The sequence below is a fragment of the Scatophagus argus genome, chromosome 2, assembly GCF_020382885.2.
Source record: "Scatophagus argus isolate fScaArg1 chromosome 2, fScaArg1.pri, whole genome shotgun sequence".
NCBI lineage: Eukaryota > Metazoa > Chordata > Actinopteri > Scatophagidae > Scatophagus > Scatophagus argus.
Genome location: NC_058494.1, coordinates 158,711 through 178,898, shown reverse-complemented (window position 1 = coordinate 178,898; position 20,188 = coordinate 158,711). Strand labels below are relative to the sequence as shown.

The following is a 20,188-nucleotide window of genomic DNA, read 5'->3' as shown; positions in this document are numbered from 1 at the left end:
AAAATGGTTTGTTTGCTCACAAGGAGTTCTGTTTGCTATATGATATAGATGTGCTAAATATGTCTGCCCTGTGGGACTCGTGTTCTAGCTGCATGTGAGCGTCAAACATTGTGCTGCATCTGAAGCTGTCATGCTGAATCCATTAAACATACAGTTCTATTATGTCATGTAGTATCAATCAGCTGTATGTTGGAGATCAGAGTGGAGACATAACCACTCAATTAAAAAATAGAGTTTGTCTATTTTCCTGTGTTTTCACAGTTTTTATATTGTGAAATTACCATGTTTCTTCCCTGCAAATGACATCAAATATAAGATAATCCTTTATTAGTCCCATTACTGGGAAATTACAGTGTTGCAGCAGCAAACAGGCTATAGAGGGTGCAAAGCAAATATAACCAGCAGCGACTAAGCTGGAGTACCAGGAATGTTTTTTAAAGATTTAGTAATTATCATTCCAATTGAGGATGGGTCTCAGGATAGGGGTTCTGGTACTTTTCCACTCTCTCCCACCTCTCCCCCTCTCTCCCTGTGTGTGGTTTGTACATTTGTCTGGTCCATTTGTGTGGATCAATTTGGAGCTGAGCTGGGCATTCCTACCTGCATTCCCCCCTTCTGTGCACCTATTGTGTTACCAGCTCCTTTTGGAAACCCTTTGTTCATTAAGACCTCATGCACTCACCTGCCACCCTGTCAGTTTGGACCTCTTGTATAAGTTTAAGACTTTTGCTAGTTAGTAAATTTTGACTTCTTTGACCTCAGTAAAGACTTGTTTCAAACGTTTAATTTTATTGTTGAGTGGTCTGCGTTTTGAAATTCCAAATTTTTTAACCATAACAATGGAACCAAAACAATGCCTGTACCTGTAGTGATCCCTCAACAACAACATGTGTTCCAAGAGGGTGTGCCATTAATGCAACTGTGAACAGTACTAAAACAAAGGAGACTAATCAATAGACTGACAAACATCATCATCAGACATCATTTCAGGACCACTGACATATACACTGATCAGCCACAGCAATAATATCACTGAAGTGAGTAACATTAATCGTCTGTGTACAAAATGCTATGCTATGTTCTATGGCGAAACCTTGGGTTCTGGCAATCGTGGATGTCCTTGTCCGTGCCTAACAAGCAAGATCCAAGCATTCTTCCGTAGTCTATTTGCTAGTAGACTATTTAGGCCTATTGTATTGTCAATATGGCTATAAATTGTTTAGCCTATTCAGAATTTTGTCCAATAATAGATCAGCTCATCAATGTTAATTTCCTTAATGTGGACAGTTATTTGGTTTCAACAGCAATAGTTCAGGAAACTGGAGCACTAACGAGCACATAACGTTTTAGTAAACGTGATGCTATAATTTCGATATAAAGACTGTAAAATTAAAAACAGTAGTTAGAAAGTTGAAAGAACAGGGAAACAGAAAACTTTGAATTTAGCTTTTAGCTTCTGAAGTAAATATTTTAAACTGTGATGAAGCTCAGAATTTATGAGAAGGACTGCTGCTTTATTTTAGTTTCTAACCTGGAGCATGTGATATGTGACTGGATGTGAGAAGATCATAAAATACTGACCAAACCTTTTTGCGTATCAGAGCTAAATAATGAGCGAAGTAAATGGTATCTCTCATAATATAGAGACCCAAATATTCTTTGTGTTGCAGGAGAATCACTAATTATGTATTATTTCAGCCAACTGAAACCCATTTACTTTTAGTCAGAGTGTTTGTTTTTTTTTTACCTGCCCCCAAATATGACTGCATATGACCCATAAAATGTTTTCAAGACAATATAGATGCAATCAAGTAAGGCAGGAATTTTCAGTGGTACTTTCCATCTTTCCCTGTTTGAAATTAGACAGTGGTAATCACAATATTCTATATTCGACACAGCTGGAACCTGATGTGATTTTGGTGACTGCTCTTGCAAGGTAGACCAGTGCCTGTTGTGTCATAACAATAGATTAATTTAGCTGTAACTCAAGACTGCAGATAAATTTTTCCTTTGGCCATCATTTGCTGCTGAATAATGTGCATGTGGGCCTGATCCAACGTAAAATGGCCTGTTCTGACTGTTCCATACTAATATTTTAGCAGCCTAATAAAGGCTGTCTTAATTAAAATTGTTTTGGTCTTCATTGTGTTCTTAAGTGTTAATGAATAGTGAAAATAACAATGAAAATAACAAATAACACCCCATTTGAGTCAAACTCACTATTTTGGTCATGGATCTGGGTTTTCCCAGTGGTGTGCTGTTAAATTTGGTTAATGAGCTTTATTCAATTTTTCAATAATTCAAATCATCCTTGATTATTATTACTGGTGGCCAAAATTGCTCTTTTGTTCAAGTCTTGTTCAAAAGGATCTCATAGACGCAAGAAAATATTTTATTTTATTGTCATGATGACACCCATCAAAAATGATAAATGTTAAAGTATGAATGATGACATGACATAGAAGTTACATGTTTGCAATGATTTATTGAATTGTTTTACAATATGTTGATTTATCTTGTGTAATATTTATAATAATACTTATTTGCTAATGGCCATTTTGGAGTTCTTAACATAAAGTGTTACCAGTAATTCCAGTAAAAAGCCACAGCAAAATATGGTCTACATTAAGCATATTGTCCTGTGTCAGACAGAGACATACATGCAGAGCCTACTTAATGCCTGGGCTTAAAAGAGACTCAGGCCAAGAGCCCAGGGGTTTTGTAGCTGATTTGACTGTTTGCAAGGATTCCCAGCAGCTGCTACAGCACGGCAAGCATGGTTAAAAAAAATCTTGTTGGAAATCTTGATTGTACCAGTTTATACCACACTTCAGCATATGAATTTGCTATGAAATGCAATATTAGTATGGTGACAAACAATGGGATAAAAACTACTTTATTTTCATCCTTTTATCCTCCGTTCAGTCTCACAGATAGACAGACCAGTAGACAACATTAAAGAAGAGGAAGGAGAAGGGGAAGAGGGCTCTCGCATAGAGGTCAATGCGTTTAGCAGCAGCAGGTATGACAGGTTTGGGTGGTGGGGGTTTCTTATTTGCTATGTTCTGAGACTTGAGGGCCCCTGTTACTTCAACTGGTTTACCATAACAATCAAAGTTGGAAAGTTCAAAATCTCGAGGCAAAGACCCCACAATGCTGAAGTCATTGGAGCGAAGGTCTGACTTGGATGTGCAAACTTTCTTACATCGAGTTTCTACCACCTGGTAAGAAGAAGACAAAGAAGAAAACAAACCTTTATTAAAATCATAGGTGCAACGTAATGCAATTTGTTCTCTACTTTTAAGACAACCATGAAAAGGTCAGCCTCCACACTGCACCCATGGGCCAACTCCACATCTAATCCAGCGCCTTTGTTAAGGGCACTAGCTGGAGGATTAACATGAAGGCTCTTCCCCAGCTGAGAAAATAACACAGGGTGATGGTGCTAACCACTGAGTCTCTGTGCTGATGCTAAAAGAGACAGACTGAATACTATTTTAATACTGTCACACATTTGATTTTGCTGTGTAAAGAAAGAGGGGAACCTCAGGAGAGCGTACATATTTATGTCTTTTTATTATAAATGAATAATTAAAAATGTCCCTGCTTATGTGATGTTTTAGTTAATGAGGGCAACACTGTATTCCCAACACATGAAGGATCATGTTCTTCAGTTAATTTTCCCTTCATTAAAGGAAAACATAAGTCATTCCTTTATTCAAATAATTCAATTTCAAAACTCAATAACCTTAGAAAAAGGAAACTGGTAGTGCTAAATACATAATGCCTCAGTTGTTACCGAGATACTAGTTAAATACCATTCTTGTCATGACTCATTCTGCGACTCCAGCTTTCCTAATGTTTCCCTGTTTTCCCTGTCCCCTTTGTGTCTCCTCCTCCTCCTGTCTGTCTGTCTCTCTGTGCATGTCTTGTGGGCATTTTCAAATATCTGTCTTCCATCAGCTCATCAATCACCAGTATAAGAACACCAGCTCATCCTTCACTCATCTTCTGCCTGCAATCTGGTCGCTACTCTCTCAGCCGCTCACTATAGTGTACACCTCTTCCTGTGCTTAAGCTAATATTCTTTTCTATAATAAACCTATCATTCAAATCCATTTGTGTCTGCCTTTGAGTCCAAGGGGGAGGATGAGCTTTCCTCAGCTTCTTCAGGAAAGCTCATCTTTCTTCCCCCACCTGTTGCTGTGCTTTCCTGATGGTGGAGCTGGTGTTGAGGGACCAGGTGAGATTCTCTGCCAAGTGGACACCAAGGAATTTGATGATTTTACAATCTCCACAGAGGAGGCACTGATGTTGAGCGGACAGTGGTCACTCTTGTCTTACTCTTCTGAACAAACCATCTCTTTGGTCTTGCTCAAAGACAGGTTGTTGACTTTGTTGACAGGTTGTTGACTTTGACAATAACATCTCAGGGATATGTTGAAGATGTGTGTAAGTGTTGAGTTTATCTGCTGTCCTTAAAGTGGTTGTGGGTTGTCTGGGCATGTACGCCTCTCTGATGGGCCAGGATTATTTGGCCCTCACTGTGCTCACCACCACCTTGTCGCCAGCTCTGAAGGCTCTGACTCAAATCCTCAGCACACTTTCGCAGTCACCTATGGCTTGTGGTTGGCCCTTGTGGTGATGGTCTTTGCCAGTGACGTTGTTGAAGCATTTGCCAATATAGCTAGTCACTGATGATGCATACTCCTCCTGACTATGTCCAGCAAAATACCATGAAGATGGAAAACATGCTGGATAAGGTGGTGTGCTGTCTCACAGGCTGTGGGGAATTTGGGGAGGGCAACAAAGTGAACAGCCTTGGAAAACTGGTTAACTATGGTAAGAATGACAGTATTACCTCGTGACTCAGGTAATCCAGCAACAAAATCAAGGGCAATGTGGGATCATGGATGACTAGGAATGGGAAGAGGATGCAGCAGACCAGCAGGTGAGCGATGGGAATACTTCCCTCTGGCCTCAGCCTCCATGGTGGGCCACCAGAAGTGTCACTTCAGGAGGGTCAGGGTGCGGTTCATACCAGGATGGCAGGCGAAATGCAACGTGTGTCCACACTGGAGGACCTGGGAACAAGCTGAATCCGGTACAAACAAGTGGTTAGGAGAGCCATTACCTGGATCTGGCCAAGTCTGCTGAGCCTCTCTAACTATGGACTCAATCTCCCAGGAAACTGCTGCCACATTTTATGGTGAGGGGAGGGTGGTGTCTGGACTAGGTGGAGTCTCATCCGTGGTGTGTTGGCAGGAAAGAGCATGAGGCTTCACATTCCTGGACCCAAGTCTGTAAGTAAGAGAAAAGTTAAAACGACCAAAAAACAATGCCCAGCGTTCTCTGCGAAAGTTCAGACACTTAGCTGTCTGTATGTAGGCTAGGTTCTTGTGGTCTGTGGTCCACACCACAAATGGTTGCTCAACATCGTAGTTACACCCAGGAGAAAAGGGCACAGGGATGGAGCTTCTGGTCTGAGCCTGAGCATTGGGAGAGGACTGTGCCCACTCCAGTGTCAGAGGCATCCACCTCAACAATGAACTGGCGGGATGGAAAGGGTTGGACCAGGATGGGAGCAGAAATAAATAGAGTCTTCAAACAAGAGAATGTGCTTTCAGCCTGAGGGGTCAAGACAAACTGAATAGAGGAGGAAGTGAGTTTAGTGAGGGGAGCTGCTCTCTTACTGTAGTCCCGAATGAACCTGTGGTAAAAATGGGTGGATGGTCTTGGCCACTCTGTGACTGCCTTGATCTTATCAGGATCAGTCTTCACCTGCCCACTCTCAATGATGTAGCCCAGGAAGGTAACAGAACTGGCGTGGAATTTGCATTTCTCTGCCTCAGACTATGGCTTATGTTTTGGAAGAAAATCAAAATGTCATCAAGGTACACAAAAACAAAAGAGTTGAGGAAATCTCTCAGCACACCATTCACCAATGTCTGTAAGAGTGCTGGAGCGTTAATTAAACCAAAAGACATTACCAAATATTCAAAATGTCCAAGGGGAGTGTTGAATGCCGTCTTCCATTCATCCCCTTCTTTGATTCGAACCAGGTGGTAGGCATTCCTGAGGTCCAGTTTTGAGAACACGGTGGCACTTTGAAGAAGCTCAAAGGTTGAAGTGATTAAAGGCAGTGATTTTTTACAGTGATGTTATTTAGCCTGTGACAGTCAACACAAGGGTGCAGAGAGTGATCCTTCATGGAAACAAAAAAGAAACCAGCACCAACAGGAGATGAAGATGGTCTGATAATGCCAGTAATCAGAGAGTCTTTAATATACTTCTCCAGAGCCTCTCTTTCTGGACGGGAGAGATTGTAGAGATGGCTAGTAGGAAGCGGAGCACCCAGTAGCAAATCTGTGTCATAGGGATGGTGTGGGGGTAAGGAGAGAGCCAGATCTTTTTTAAAAACCTCACTCAGATGATATTCTGCAGGTATAGTTCACAAATCAGGGTACTCAGTGGTTGGAGGAGGGACTGTAACCTCAGGAGGATGAGCAGATCTCAAACATGATAAGTGGCAGAATGAACTCCAGCTGAGAATTTTTCCAGCAGACCAATCAATGTGAGGATTATGTTGTTTTAACCAGGGATGGCCCAAAACCAAAGGAGTCTTGGGGAAGGAGAGGATCTTCAACTCAGTGCTGTCTCTATGATTCCCAGATAGAACCAGCGTTAAAGGAACAGTACAATGGGTCACTTGAGCCAAAATGTTTCCCTTTAGAGCACTGGCAGTGCGTGGAAGCTCAAGCTTCTCAAGAGGGAAGCCAGATTGGAGGGCCAACTCCTTATCCAAAAAATTACCACCAGAATCAATTAAAGCAAGGAGAGGCAGGGAAAGCTCTTTATGACACAGTGTGGTTTGAATCTGCATCTTGGAACAATCAGGGGCTGAGGGAGTAGTTGGGCTCACCAGTACACCCACTGCTACTGGTGAGCCCTGTCTTTTGGTCAGACTGGACAGGCAGCAAGTAAGTGCCCATGTTCTCCACAGTAAATTCACTCACCCACCTTGATCGCGGAGGCGCTCAGCGGGGGAGAGATTAGCTTGACCCAGCTGCATGGGTTCCTCTAATGTCACTGGAAGTGTATAAACTCTGGTCTCAGGGAATGAATGAAACCCGGTTCTAGTGAGAGTTGGAGGTGAAGACCGAGCAGTGTGTGATGTTTGGAAATGACCAGCCCTCTCCCTGCGCCACTCACGTAAACGATTATTCAGTCTGATGGCGAGGGAAACGAGAGTCAAAATTAGTTGGTTCATCACGAACAGCAAGTTCATTCTTCAATTACTCGCCAAGTCTATTCAAAAGCGCCCCCTGAAGTGCTTGGTCATTCCACCCAGCATAAGCTGCCAGTGTCCTAAACACAGAGAAATCAGACACAATTCCATTTCCCTGGCGGAGGTTTAGCAGACGTTTGGAGGCATCCCCACAATGGTCAGGGTGATCAAACACTCCTTTAAACAAAATCACTTAGTGAGAGACTGTGAAGAGGCTTGCTACCGTTAATTGCTTTTGCCCAGGCTAATGCCCTTCACCGCAGTAGACCCACAGTATAATGTACCTTGGATTGGTCTGAGGGAAACTTCAAGGGGTGCTGGCTAAAAATCAGGGAGTGCTGGAAGAGAAAACCTCTGCATTTGTCCAAGTCTCCAGCAAAGGGTTTCAGGTCTGAAGCATGTGATTCTCTGGGTGAAGGAGGGACTGGAGGCGGAGCTGGAGAACGATCTGGCCAGAGGAGTCTGGAGGAGGCTGAGCGGAACTGCGTTGAGTAATGCAGCGACTTGATTGGACAATTGAGTAATGGCTTGTTAGCTGTCAGAGGAAGCCCAGAACATTTGTTCATGTTGTCCAAGAAGAATTCCTTGATTGGAAATGGTATTTAGAGTGGCTAGTTATGGGTCTGAATCTGCTGGTCCATGCTGGCCAGATCGTTCTGTTGTGCAAAAAAAAAAAAGGCTAACAATAATTAACTGGCCAACATTAGTACCACAAGGTAGACTGAATGATCTCGCGGAGAGTAGACTGCAGAACCGGGGTATTTGTACTGCTGGAGATGATTAGTGGATGGATCTCAGGTGAGCAGGCTGATTGGCAGCAGGTCTGATGAGCCACACCCAGAACACAGACACAGAGAGAGACAAACAAGGAACCACAAGAAACAAAGGAGAGGGAGAAAACAGCTGACACATGGGGAGGAAGGAAAGGCACAAACCATAACACCTCCAAGTTGGTGCGGTCGCCATCAGTTGTAGCTTTCTAAACATGTGCCCAAGAGTGCTCTCAAAGCAGTCCTGAAGTGACACCATAGTGCATCCGGAGTGGTTGCTGCGTGCTACCGACTTACCGCTATCTTTCCTCCTGTGAGCTCCACCTCAGGTCAAGTGGAACTTGTTGCCCAGTCACACTGGCCCCTTTGAACTAGACAAGGTTATCCACTAACCAGTCAGTCCCAAACTTCACGCATCTTTGAATATCCATCCTACCTTGCATGAGTCTCTGCTTGAGCCTGTCTCCACCAGTTCCCTGTGCCCCCCAGCCAATCCCCCTCCACCGCCATGGACCATGAATGACCACCCTGCCTTCACTGTCTGGTGATCCTAGATGATCGTCTTTGAGGCTGACACTGTTCCTGTCATGTTTCTGGCTCCCTCTTGTTTTCCTGTCTCCCTTGTGTCTCCTTGTCCACTGTCTGCCAGTCTGTGTGTGTGTATACTGAGCACATGGCAGTTCTTAAATACCTCTCTTCCTATAGCACATTAACCACCAGTGTAAGAACCCTGACTCATCCTTCACTCATCGTCGGATTGTACCACATGCTCAACTATATGGACAAAAGTGCTGTGAAATCTGACCATTACACTAACAGGGACTTTAATGACATTGTATTCTAAATAAATAGATGTTAATATGGAGTCTATTTTAAAAAAATCTAAAATTAAAAAATGATATATTTATAAACTACAGTAAAATAATCTCATCTCGAGGATGCAAATAATTCTTTTTGCAAATGATGTGAGCAGCAGAAATGCAGGCCATTTGGCCAACTTACTTGCAGAGTGTTGACATGTATGGGTGTTTCACCTGTCCCATTCACCGTGTTGTTAGTTTTATTTGGAGGTTTCTTTCCTTCTTTCTCTTTCAAAGCTTTTTCCTTTGTGGCCATTTTGGCTTTCTCCTCTTCAATCAGTTTGGAACTGTTCAGTATCACCTACAAAGAAACAGCAAGAGGGAAAGAAAGAGATAGAGAGAAGGAGAGAGAGAGAATTTCATGGACACAATTTACTGCATGTAAATTTAACATACAATAATACACAATGTCCCATTTATGCTGTTTATTCAGATTAACTCAGCTGTAAGCATTTATGGAAAAGGTTATGTAAATGTGTCCCCTTAAAGCCTTTGAATATCTGCACAAGGTTGCATCAGTTTTGGAGATCACTGAAGGAATACCTGTTGAACTTATTATTTTCTCACTGTGTTGAATCAAAGGGGCAGCATTTCAGGTGGCTGTGATTGTTAGATTGGACTGGAAGATGTCATACAGATACTGATACTGCACTCTGCCATACATCTGACCATTGTCCAATTATAAGACTTATACCATCAAACAAAGGCAAACTGATGTACCTAATGATATAACTGAGAAACACGGCTTCAAAGTTGTTTTGACTATCCAGCCAAAATTGTAGATAGAACAGAGGTTATGTGCTTATCAAATATGTATTCTTCAAGTATTTTTATGACCTTGAACACGTGACAAATTATTTGAATGATGACCCAAAAAGTTCAGATTCTGCTCTCTGCCTTTTTAATACCTTAAACATATACAGATATAGTATATTTTGTTGTATATAGTACATAATACAAAGAAAAGGGTGGCAACTGTAATTTTGATTTCCAAGTTTGTGTCACGCCGTGTGTTTTTGGTTATATTTTGTCTTTTGGTTTTTTGGTCCATGTATCATGTTTCATGTTTGTCTTGTCATGTGTTTCCATGTATTATGTTCCAAGTTTTTGTCATGTCCTGTTTCATTTTGAAAGTGTCGCTTCCCCTGTGTGTCTCTGTTTCATGTATCTTGATTGCTTGCTCCTCCCAAATGTGTTTCATGTGTGTCTTGTTATCTTGTCTATTTAGTCCTCGTCTTCCCTGTCACTCTTTGTCAGTTCGTTGCTTTTTCTTTTGTCTGGATGCTATGCTTTTTGTCATGCCATGTTTTGTCTCCCCCATGTCAGTTTTTTCATCACCACAGTATTAAGATGGGTTGACAGATTTAATTGTAAAATCATGGTAATAATAGAGGAAAATGACACCAAACTATTCAGCATTAGATCTGCCATGCTGACAGAGAGCCATGGCTCTATTGAGCCTTGTTTTCCTATTATCTCCAGTAGTAACAACTTTGTGATTTTTTTTTTCAATCATACTATTTTACTTACGTTATATCAACAGAAGTATTGGGACACATGACCATTACACCAACAGGGACGTTAATGACAGCCCATTTTAAGTACATACTTATTAATATGGAGTTGTTAGCCCCTTTGCAGCTGTAACAACTTCCACTCTTCTGAAAAAGCTTTCCACAGTGTTTCTGTGGAAATTTCTGGCAGTTCATGCACTTAAGTATTTGTGAGGTCAAGCACTGATGTTGGACGAAAAGGTCGGGTTCACAATCTCTGCTCCAGTTCATTCCAGTTAGAATTCTGTGTGGGCCAGTCAAGTTCTTCCACACCAAACTCATCCAACCATGTCTTTATGAACCTTGCTTGGTGCACTGGGGCAATATCAAAAAAGCAAACAAAAAAACAGCCCCATCCCAGTACTTTTGACTATATAGTGTATCTTGAAACACAGCAACCTTAGAAACAACTTTAAGACCAGATATGCTTTTCTCCCATCAGTCTTCAAACTTCAACATTTTCTTCATCTAAACATTCAACTTGTCTCTTAGACCTGGAACGCAGAAGCTCTACTACTAACAATCACTTTTTTACTGTTACTGTTAATATTATTAATCTGTACCTCTAACACAGGGGTCGGCAACCTATGGCTCGTGAGCCAGATGTGGCTCTTTTGATGACTGCATCTGGCTCGCAGACAAATTTTAGCTGACATTTCTTAACACGATGAGTAATGAATAATTCTACTGTCGTTTTAAAGTAAAACATCCATCTTCTAGCGCTTATCCCGTTCAGGGCGGCAGGTGGCTGGAGTCTGTCAATCACAGGGCGGTACAGGGGGCTCGACACCAAAACTCTATTTTCATTGGATAATACGGTAGCCTACGACACGGGTGGTTGTAAGGTCAAGAAGTAAACTTCCCTCCTTTTAATCAGGTAGTACAAGTGGACTACTGGACAAGTGGAAAAACAATCTTTGTCACATCTGAAAAACATAAAGACTAAGCTACCATTAACGGACGGAAGCCTCAACGCCTGCATGAAGCGTAACCTCACCATGTATCAACCACACTACAAGGCCATCAGCAAAACCATGCAGCCCCAGAAGTCGCATTAATGGTAAGAAGTATTTCATTTAGAGATGCGTTATACTTTAAAAACGTTGGTCTTACTTTCACGCATTAAGTTGTATTCAGTGTTGATAAATATTATATGGCTCTCACTGAAATAAATTTTAAAATATTTGGCTTTCATGGCTCTCCCAGCCAAAAAGGTTCCCGACCTCTGCTCTAACAGGTCATGTACCTCAGTCCTTTAAAGTAGCTGTAATCAAACCACCTCTCAAAAATCCTCATCTTGATTCACAAGTTTCAGCCAAATACAGACCTATAGCTAACCTTTATTTCTCCAAGATCTTTGACAAATCAATCAGCTACATGATTTTGTACATAACAATAGTACATTTGAGGATGTCCGTTCAAGTTTTAAAGTGCACACAGGGCAGAGACAATATTGGTCAAAGTTACACATGACCTTCTTATTGCATTAGAAGAGGGAACTCTGTACTTCTATTGTTATATCTTAATGCTGCATTTGATACCACTGACCATGGCATCCTGTTACAAAGACTCGAGCATTTAAAGGTATTAATGGAACTGCTGCAAGATGTTTAAAGCCCTGTTTTTTTAGATCCATCAGTTGGTTCTTGCCAACAAGGAATATTCCATACATGCATACAGTTAGTGAGTTGACTTCCACAACATTCTTTGCTTGGGTTAATGCTATTCACCTTATGTATGCTTCCTGTAGGCAATATTATTGGGAAACAATCTACAAATCCTCACTGTTATGTGGATGACACACAATTACACTTATGAATAAAACCAATCCGTTAACTATACTTTTTGCACATCTTAAATACATAAAAGCTTGGATGACCTACAATTATTTGCTGCTTAACTCAGACATCTTAGAAACACATTATCTAATAATATAGCAAATGGATGGCATTTCTTTGGCCTCCAATACTACTACTAATCTGGAAAATACAGGCTATGTTTTTTAACTCACACAAAAAACAAATTTCAAGGACTGCCTTCTTTCACTGGCATAACACTGCAAAAATCATGCACATCCTTAAAAACCTTTCTCCCATATGAAGCTCTTTATTGGCAGGCACAATCATTTTTGAAAAATCTCATAGTAGGATAAGATGCAGAGTTACTTGTGATGTCTGGAGTCCATAAAAAGTAGAATAGGAGCCAGAGCCCTCAGTTAAAAACCTCCTCTCTTGTGGAACCATCTTCTGGTCTCAGTACATGCAGCAAATACCCTCTCTACATTTAAGATATAGCTTAAAACTTTATTTTTTGATAAACCTTATTGTTAGGACTGACCTGTTAGTCTTGCCCCTATTTATGCTGCTACAGTCAGACTCTTTTAGTAAAACCTCCCAAACCTTATTATTCTATATTCTATTTGTACTAACTGGAAGTTCAATTTTAACTCTAAACCTTAAAGGCCATTATGTTCCCTTTGCTGACATCAACCAGCATTTCAATCAAGAGAATTTATTTGAGATAAAGTATACAACGGAGAAATCATACAACGGATCCTGCTAGAAAAACGATTTGGATTGACTTACCAGAGCCATTTCATGTCAGTATGTCTGATCACGGCCCTCGTGGTAAGTCTCCATTCTCCGTCTAAAATACTTTACAAGCTATCGGAGCGAAATCTGCTCTCTCACCGCTGCAGACTCCTCATGGGGCCCTGTTGTCTCTACTGATGGCCTCACAAGCAGTGACTGTTGAACTGAAGTCGGAACTCTGGTCCTCAGAACGGATTATTGAGGACCTTCTCCAGCGGCAGTCGGCATTGGGCTCCGGGCTATCTTGTCTAGAGCATCCGGAAAACCAGCGGCTACAGCCAGCGGGTCCTGCAGGACCTGCTATTGATGTCCCTGGCTTGAACTCAACTCAACCTGGTCATCCGTCATGAAGGAGACAAAGAAGCTGTCTCTCTCTCTCCTGCTTCCCCGTAGCCAGCTTCACCACCTTCCCCTCATGCAGGTAGCGCAGCATGCTTTCCAAAAACGCTCTTCTCTAAAGCGAGTCAGTCTACCCTCATATCAACCTTCCTCTCTATTCTCCTCATTGGCGACTCAGCATTGCCAACGGCCTCGGCTATCACCACCGCGGCCTAAGAGGCTCCCCCACAGCTACCTGTTGTTCCTGCCGCTGCTGCCACTGCTGTTTCCTCTGCTCACCCTCCTGCTCTCACTCGAGCAACTGAGCTGGCTAATCACTCGGCTAACATGCACTCTCCCACCTCGTTAATTACCAGGCTCGAATCCAACTCAAAACTTGCAGTGATCAATGGCAGTCTGGATTCGATCTCTCCTGAGACTTTAGTGGTTGGAGACTCCATAATCCGTTATCTAAGCGTTGCTGGTGGCATCACTTATTGGCTCTCTGGAGGCAAAACTACTGACTTTAATGAATTTATCCCAGCTCTCCTTGACATGTATCCATCTGTGCGCACGGTGGTTTCGCAGGGCCTAATGATGTTATGGCTAGGCAGTCTACAAAACTGCAATGTGAACTTGAATCTCTCATTTCCACTGTTCAAAGTGTGGGGAGGAGGTGTGTCCTCTCGGGTCCCATCCCTGTGATTTCCCAAAATCCCGAGCATTTCAGCCGTCTTTTTAGCCTGCATAACTAGTTAAAAATTTCACCAGTGCCACTGGCATTGGGTTCATCAGTAATTTAGATTCTTTCTGGACCAGACCGAATCTTTTTAAACAGGATGGCATACATCTCAACAAAAGTGGTTCAAAAATACTTACCTAATTTATTGATTTTATTGCTTTTAGTTGTGACTAATGTTCTTCACAGCATGACCCAGTGCAGTTTTCTGACTCTATTGCCTTAGCACTTCACTTCATTGGATCCTGCTGTTGCTGGTACTGTTTCATTCACCTCAGCTAAGATATCTGAGAGGCAGTGCAACATCGGCCCCCTCTAAAAACTTAAGTGGAAAAAAACTCATTAAGATAAAAATTCTACCACCCTTGTTGCAAACTCAGCCAACTTTTGTTTACTCAATGTAAGATCTCTCATTAATAAATCTTTCAGCTGCCAGAATTTCATTATGACAAATGACTTTTTTGGCAGAACAGAATCTTGGCTATCCCCTGTAGAACATGCCCCCTCACTGAGTCATCTCCACCTAATTATTCATTTCTTCACCAGCCAAGACTGACAGATCGAGGGGGGCGGGGTTGCTCTTATCCATAGAAATGTTTTTAGCTGATCATACTGGTAAAATACAACAGGGTCCTCATTCTGCGGGATTTTAATGTTCACTTCTGTTGTCCTGATTCCTCTGCACTTGCCTCCAACTTCATTAAATTGTTACAATCTTTCAGTCTGACCCAACATGTAAAGTTCTCAAGCCATTGCAAAGGTCACAGTTTCTAACTATTTCACAACAAAATTTGTTTGCTGCATTGTTGAGGCCTACCACCTGTCTCTCAGATTGTATCCCTACCTGGTTTTTAAAAGTTGTACTTCACACGGTTGGTCCCAACACCTTAGCCATTATAAACTGCTCTCTATTCTCTGGAATCTTTCCATCTCCCTTCAAACATGCTATTGTTTGCCCTCTCTTAAAGAAGCCATCACTCCACCACGGTGTTCTAAGTAACTACAGACCCAGCTCTAAGTTACCATTTGTATCCAAAATTCTAGAAGAAGTTGTGGCCTCACAGTTTTTTATGAACAAGAACTGCATTTTCGAAAAGTTCCAGTCTGGTTCCTGGAGCCGTCATAGTACAGAGACTGCACTTATCAAAGTCTCAACCTACTACAGCTGACTCTGGTCCCCAAATCCTGGTCACTAAGGGTGACCGTGCCTTAAAAATCCTTCTAGTGACTTATTAGGCTCTCATAAGGCTCTCTCTCAGCCTGTTGCAGCAGCCCCTACTACTGTATGGAGAGAGACCCGATGTCCCCCGTGAGCTGGGGCGGAAGAGATGGGGGTGCCGCGCACCGCGCCAGGAGGAAACATTATCATCCTGTCCTCCCTTCCGTCATAATGGGGATTGTAAGATCTCTCCCCAACAAGATAGACAAGCTCGCGGCGCTAACCCGGCATGAGAGGGACTTCCGGGAGGCTAGCCTGATGCTGTTTACGGAGTCGTGGCTAACGACGGGGAATCCGGACGCGGTCGCCAAGTTGGATGGCTTCCAACTTATACGGGCTGACAGGATGAAAGAGAGCGGTAAGAGAAAAGGAGGAGGGCTGGTGGTGTTTGTGAATGATAGATGGTGTAACCCGGGGCACATCACTATCAAAGAATAACTCTGCGGCAAGGACATTGAACTGTTAGCGGTTAGCATGCGACCCTCCTACATCCCAAGGGAATTCATGCAGGTTATCGCGATAATTGTGTATATCCCTCCATCTGCGGCGAAGCGGCCTGTGACCTCCTGCTCTCAGCTGTGAGCCGGCTGCAGACACAGCAACTCAATGCCCTGTTCCTCATCTTTGGAGACTTCAATCATGCCGCTCCTTCATCCTCTCTAACTTCATTCACTCAGTATGTTACCTGCCACACCAGAGGCAATAAAATACTGGACCTTTTCTATGCCAGCACCAAGGAGGCATACACGTCACTCCCCCTCCCCCCGCTGGGCAGAGCTGACCGCAACCTGGTGCTCCTCCAGCCTGTGCACAAACCTCTGGTGCACAGGCAGCTAGCTGTGACCCGCACAGCGAAGAAATAGTCTGATGAAGCTGAAGTGGCTTTAAAGGACTGTTTTAGCTCCACTGTGTGGGAAGTCTTCAGTGATGCCAACGGGGAGGACATCAACAGCCTGACTCATATGGTTACAGACTACATCAACTTCTGTGTGGAGAACACTGTACCCACCAGGACCATATGGTGCTTCTCCAACAACAAACCCTGGATCACCCCCAACATCAATGCTCTCCTGAAGGAAAAGAAGAGGGCCTTCATGTCAGGGAATAGAGAGGAGATGAAGCCTGTGCAGCACCAGCTTAGGAGGAGGATCAAAGAGGGGAAAAGGTGCTACAGGAAGAAGATGGAGGACCAGTTGCAGAATAAGAACATCAGCAGAGTCTGGCAGGGCCTGAAGACCATCTCAGGCCACAAGGAACCCAAGACTCTGGCTGGGGGGGACCAGGTTTGGGCAAAAGAGTTGAAACAAGTTTTTCAACAGGTTTGATGTGGCACCTGCACCTCCCCCCACTCAGTCCCTGCTGCTACCCCCCACTTCTCCTGCTGTGAACTGCTCCCCCTCCATTCAGCCCTCAGCCACTGCACACTCCAGGCAGCAGGTCCAGATGGAATCAGTCCCAGGCTCTTGAGATCCTGCGCTGACCAGCTGTGTGGAATCTTCCAGCACATGTTCAACCTGAGCCTGTCACTGGCCAGAGTCCCACAGCTGTGGAAGACATCATGCCTGGTACCAGTAACAAAGACCCCCCATCCAAAGCAGTTCAGCAGTTAGAGGCCAGTGGCGTCTGATGTCTCACCTGATGAAGACTCTGGAGAGACTTGTCCTCGCCCACCTGCGCCCGCTAGTGAGCTCATCAATGGAACCCCTGCAGTTTGCCTACCAGCCAGGAATTGGAGTGGAGGATGCCTGGGATGGGAGCACTGGGAGAATCATGTTTTTTAAAGGATTTCTGATTCTGATTCTGATTTTGACTTCTCCAGTGCCTTCAACACCATCCAGCCCACCCTACTGGGAGACAATCTGAAGTGTGCAGAAGTAGACCACCACCTCGGTGCCTGGACCGTGGACAACCTGACAAACAGGCCAGAGTATGTGAGGAAGGCAGAGCGGTGAGTCTGACATGCTTCTCTGTAGTACAGGTGCACCACAGGGAACAGTTCTGGCTCCCTTTCTGTTCACTCTCTACACCTCTGATTTCAGGTACAACACCCCAACCTCCAACCTACAGAAGTTCTCAGACGACTCTGCGATCGTCGGCCTCAAGTATCTGGGCGTTCACCTCAACAATAAACTGGACTGGACTGACAACACGGACGCCCTGTACAAAAAGGGCCAGAGCAGACTCTACCTGCTCAGGGGGCTGAGGGTCTTTGGAATACAGGGTCCACTCCTCGGGAGCTTTTATGACTCAGTGGTGGCATCGGCCATCTTTTATGGTGTGGTCTGCTGGGCAGGGAGCATCTCTGCCCGGGACAAAAAAGAGGCTGGAAAGACTGGTGAGGAGGGCCGCCTCAGCCCTGGGCTGCTCCCTGGACTCAGTGGACGAGGTGGGTGACAGGAGGACGATAGCCAAGCTGTCGTCCATGCTGGAGACCCCCTTCCACCCCATGCAAGGCACTCTGACAGCACTGGACAGCTCCTTCAGTGACAGACTGCTACAGCCGCGCTGTGTGAAGGAGAGGTACTGCCGCTCCTTCCTGCCCACTGCTGTCAGACTCCACAACAAGCACAGCTGATAGACTGGACATTGTGCTAACTGTACAATAAATCAATAATGGGGACAAATGGTCACACTGGACCTACAATAATACATGTGCAATAATCCTTACTCATGTAACACTACTACTAGGATCAGTACCTACATACTTAGTCTTTCCTGAAACAAATCGGTACAATAATCCACTAATCATAACTTGAGGGACCCTTATGGGACTAATAAAGGATTATCTTATTTTATCATAAACAAAGCTCCGTCTTATCTCAAGGACCTCATTGTTCCTTATTGCCTCAGTAGAACAATTCACTTTTGAAATGCAGGTCTGTTAGTGGTTCTCAGTATCTCTAAAAACCTTCAGCTACATGTGGAACCAACTCTCTCCATGGGTCAGAGAGGCAGACACTCTCTCCACATCTAATTCCAGGCTAAAAACATTCCTCTGTGATAGAGCTTTTAGTTAGGGCTGGCTCAGGTAACTCTGAACCTTTTTATAGCATGCTGCCATTGGCTTAGACTGCTAGGGGACACAGCAGGATACAGGGAACAATCTCCTCTCCTCTCTTCTCTTCTCTCCTTCTACACATTTGCTGTACCATCTTTATCTGTTATATTGTGTAGTCTGGCCTTGGTGTCTCGCCCTTCTCTGTGTTTTCACAGATTTCTCCAGAGTTCCCTCCACCTGCATAACCTCCTTCTCTCTGCTTCTACCCTGCCTGCCGTCCCTGCTCATCAACCAACCTGCTGCTCCAGCTTTCCCTGTTCATGGCCCAGCCTGCCCACCAGAAGCTGCCTCCATCAGCTCTCCCCTGACTGAACATTCCCCATCTATCCCATATTTCATGTTGTTAGCTGCTTTCCTGCCTGTACAACCTCCATTGCACGCAGAGCCACCTGGTCCATTAGGCAATAGAGGCAAATGCTAGGGGCGCTGTGGCCCCCAGGGGGCGCCCCAAAATCAGGAAAAAAAATTCACCTTCAATATAATTGTATTAAGGAAAAACATGAGAAAGGAAGAGGTAAAGATACAGTAATAAAAGAAGTATCAGTTGTACTGCGTCAGTTATTTAGCATAGTGTACTGTTAAGCTGATAACTTCCTTCTGCGCAATTAGCCTCAACATGGTATGCTGATCAGTAAATAACCACTTTTATATTTCTGTAGCTGGGCAGCATGGAGGGGTCTTAACTGTTATGGATCATTTGTAGAGATTAAACCTGCTCAGTAGGTGCCTATATTGGGCTAATCTACGCTTTTATTATTTGTTGTATTTACATCTGGCTAGCTAACGTTTTTCCTGCTTTTAATAGTCAATCAAAATGCTATTGCCTTTTCACCCCTTTATATATCAGATTTTTAACACAAGTTGTTAGTTGTGTTACGGTTCAAAACACAGTTCATGTCTAAAGCATGTTAATTGTTTTAAACTTTACATCAGCGTTCAAAGTTTTTTCTAATGTAATATGCATTTCAGAAAAAAATACATTGTATATTATACATGCACAGTATGCGACATGTATATATTAGGTTTTTCATTTTTTTTCCTAGGAATCACCACATCACTCCAGACTCTGCAAATGTTGGGCCATTAACAGATATCATAACTTCAGCAGCCTCAATCACTCCTTCTGTCCCCTCCAAGACAAGACAAGACAAGACAACTTTATTTGTAAAGCCCATTTTTACAAGCAGTTTGTCTCAAAGGGCTTTACATAAAATCATAGCAACATCCTCTGCCATTTGACCCTCACATTTACTAAGGAAAAATCCATCCATCCATCCATCCATCTTCTTCCGCTTTATCCGGGACTGGGTCGCGGGGGCAGCAGCTTGAGCAGGGATGCCCAGACTTCCCTCTCCCCAGACACTTCCTCCAGCTCTTCCGGGTGGACCCCAAGGCGTTCCCAGGCCAGCTGAGTGACATAGTCCCTCCAGCGTGTCCTGGGTCTTCCTCGGAGCCTCCTCCTGGAGGGGCATGCCCGGAACACCTCCCCAGGAAGGCGTCCAGGGGGCATCCGGAACAAATGCCCGAGCCACCTCAACTGGCTCCTTTCAATGTGGAGGAGCAGCGGCTCTACTCCGAGCTCCTCCCGGGTGACAGAGCTCCTCACCCTATCCCTAAGGGAGCGCCCCGCCACCCTGCGAAGAAAGCTCATTTCAGCCGCTTGTATCCGAGATCTCGTTGTTTCGGTCATGACCCAAAGTTCATGGCCATAGGTGAGGGTAGGAACGTAGATCGACTGGTAAATTGAGAGCTTCACCTTGCGGCTCAGCTCTCTCTTCACCACGACGGGCCG

The 20,188-nt window shown here is 43.9% G+C and overlaps 1 protein-coding gene across 1 annotated transcript in view; it reads right to left on the bottom strand.

Annotated features, from left to right (window-relative positions):
* Window positions 1-1,718: 1,718 nt before the first annotated feature.
* Window positions 1,719-20,188, bottom strand: part of LOC124064755 (glycine receptor subunit beta-like) — a 41,093-nt gene continuing 22,623 nt past the window's right edge. The window contains exons 3-4 of the mRNA XM_046399468.1: window positions 9,061-9,219; window positions 1,719-3,221 (exon numbers count right to left, since the gene is read on the bottom strand). Of these exons, the coding sequence (XP_046255424.1) occupies window positions 2,928-3,221; window positions 9,061-9,219 (453 nt within the window). The 3' untranslated portion in view covers window positions 1,719-2,927. The remainder of the gene's footprint in view (window positions 3,222-9,060; window positions 9,220-20,188) is intronic.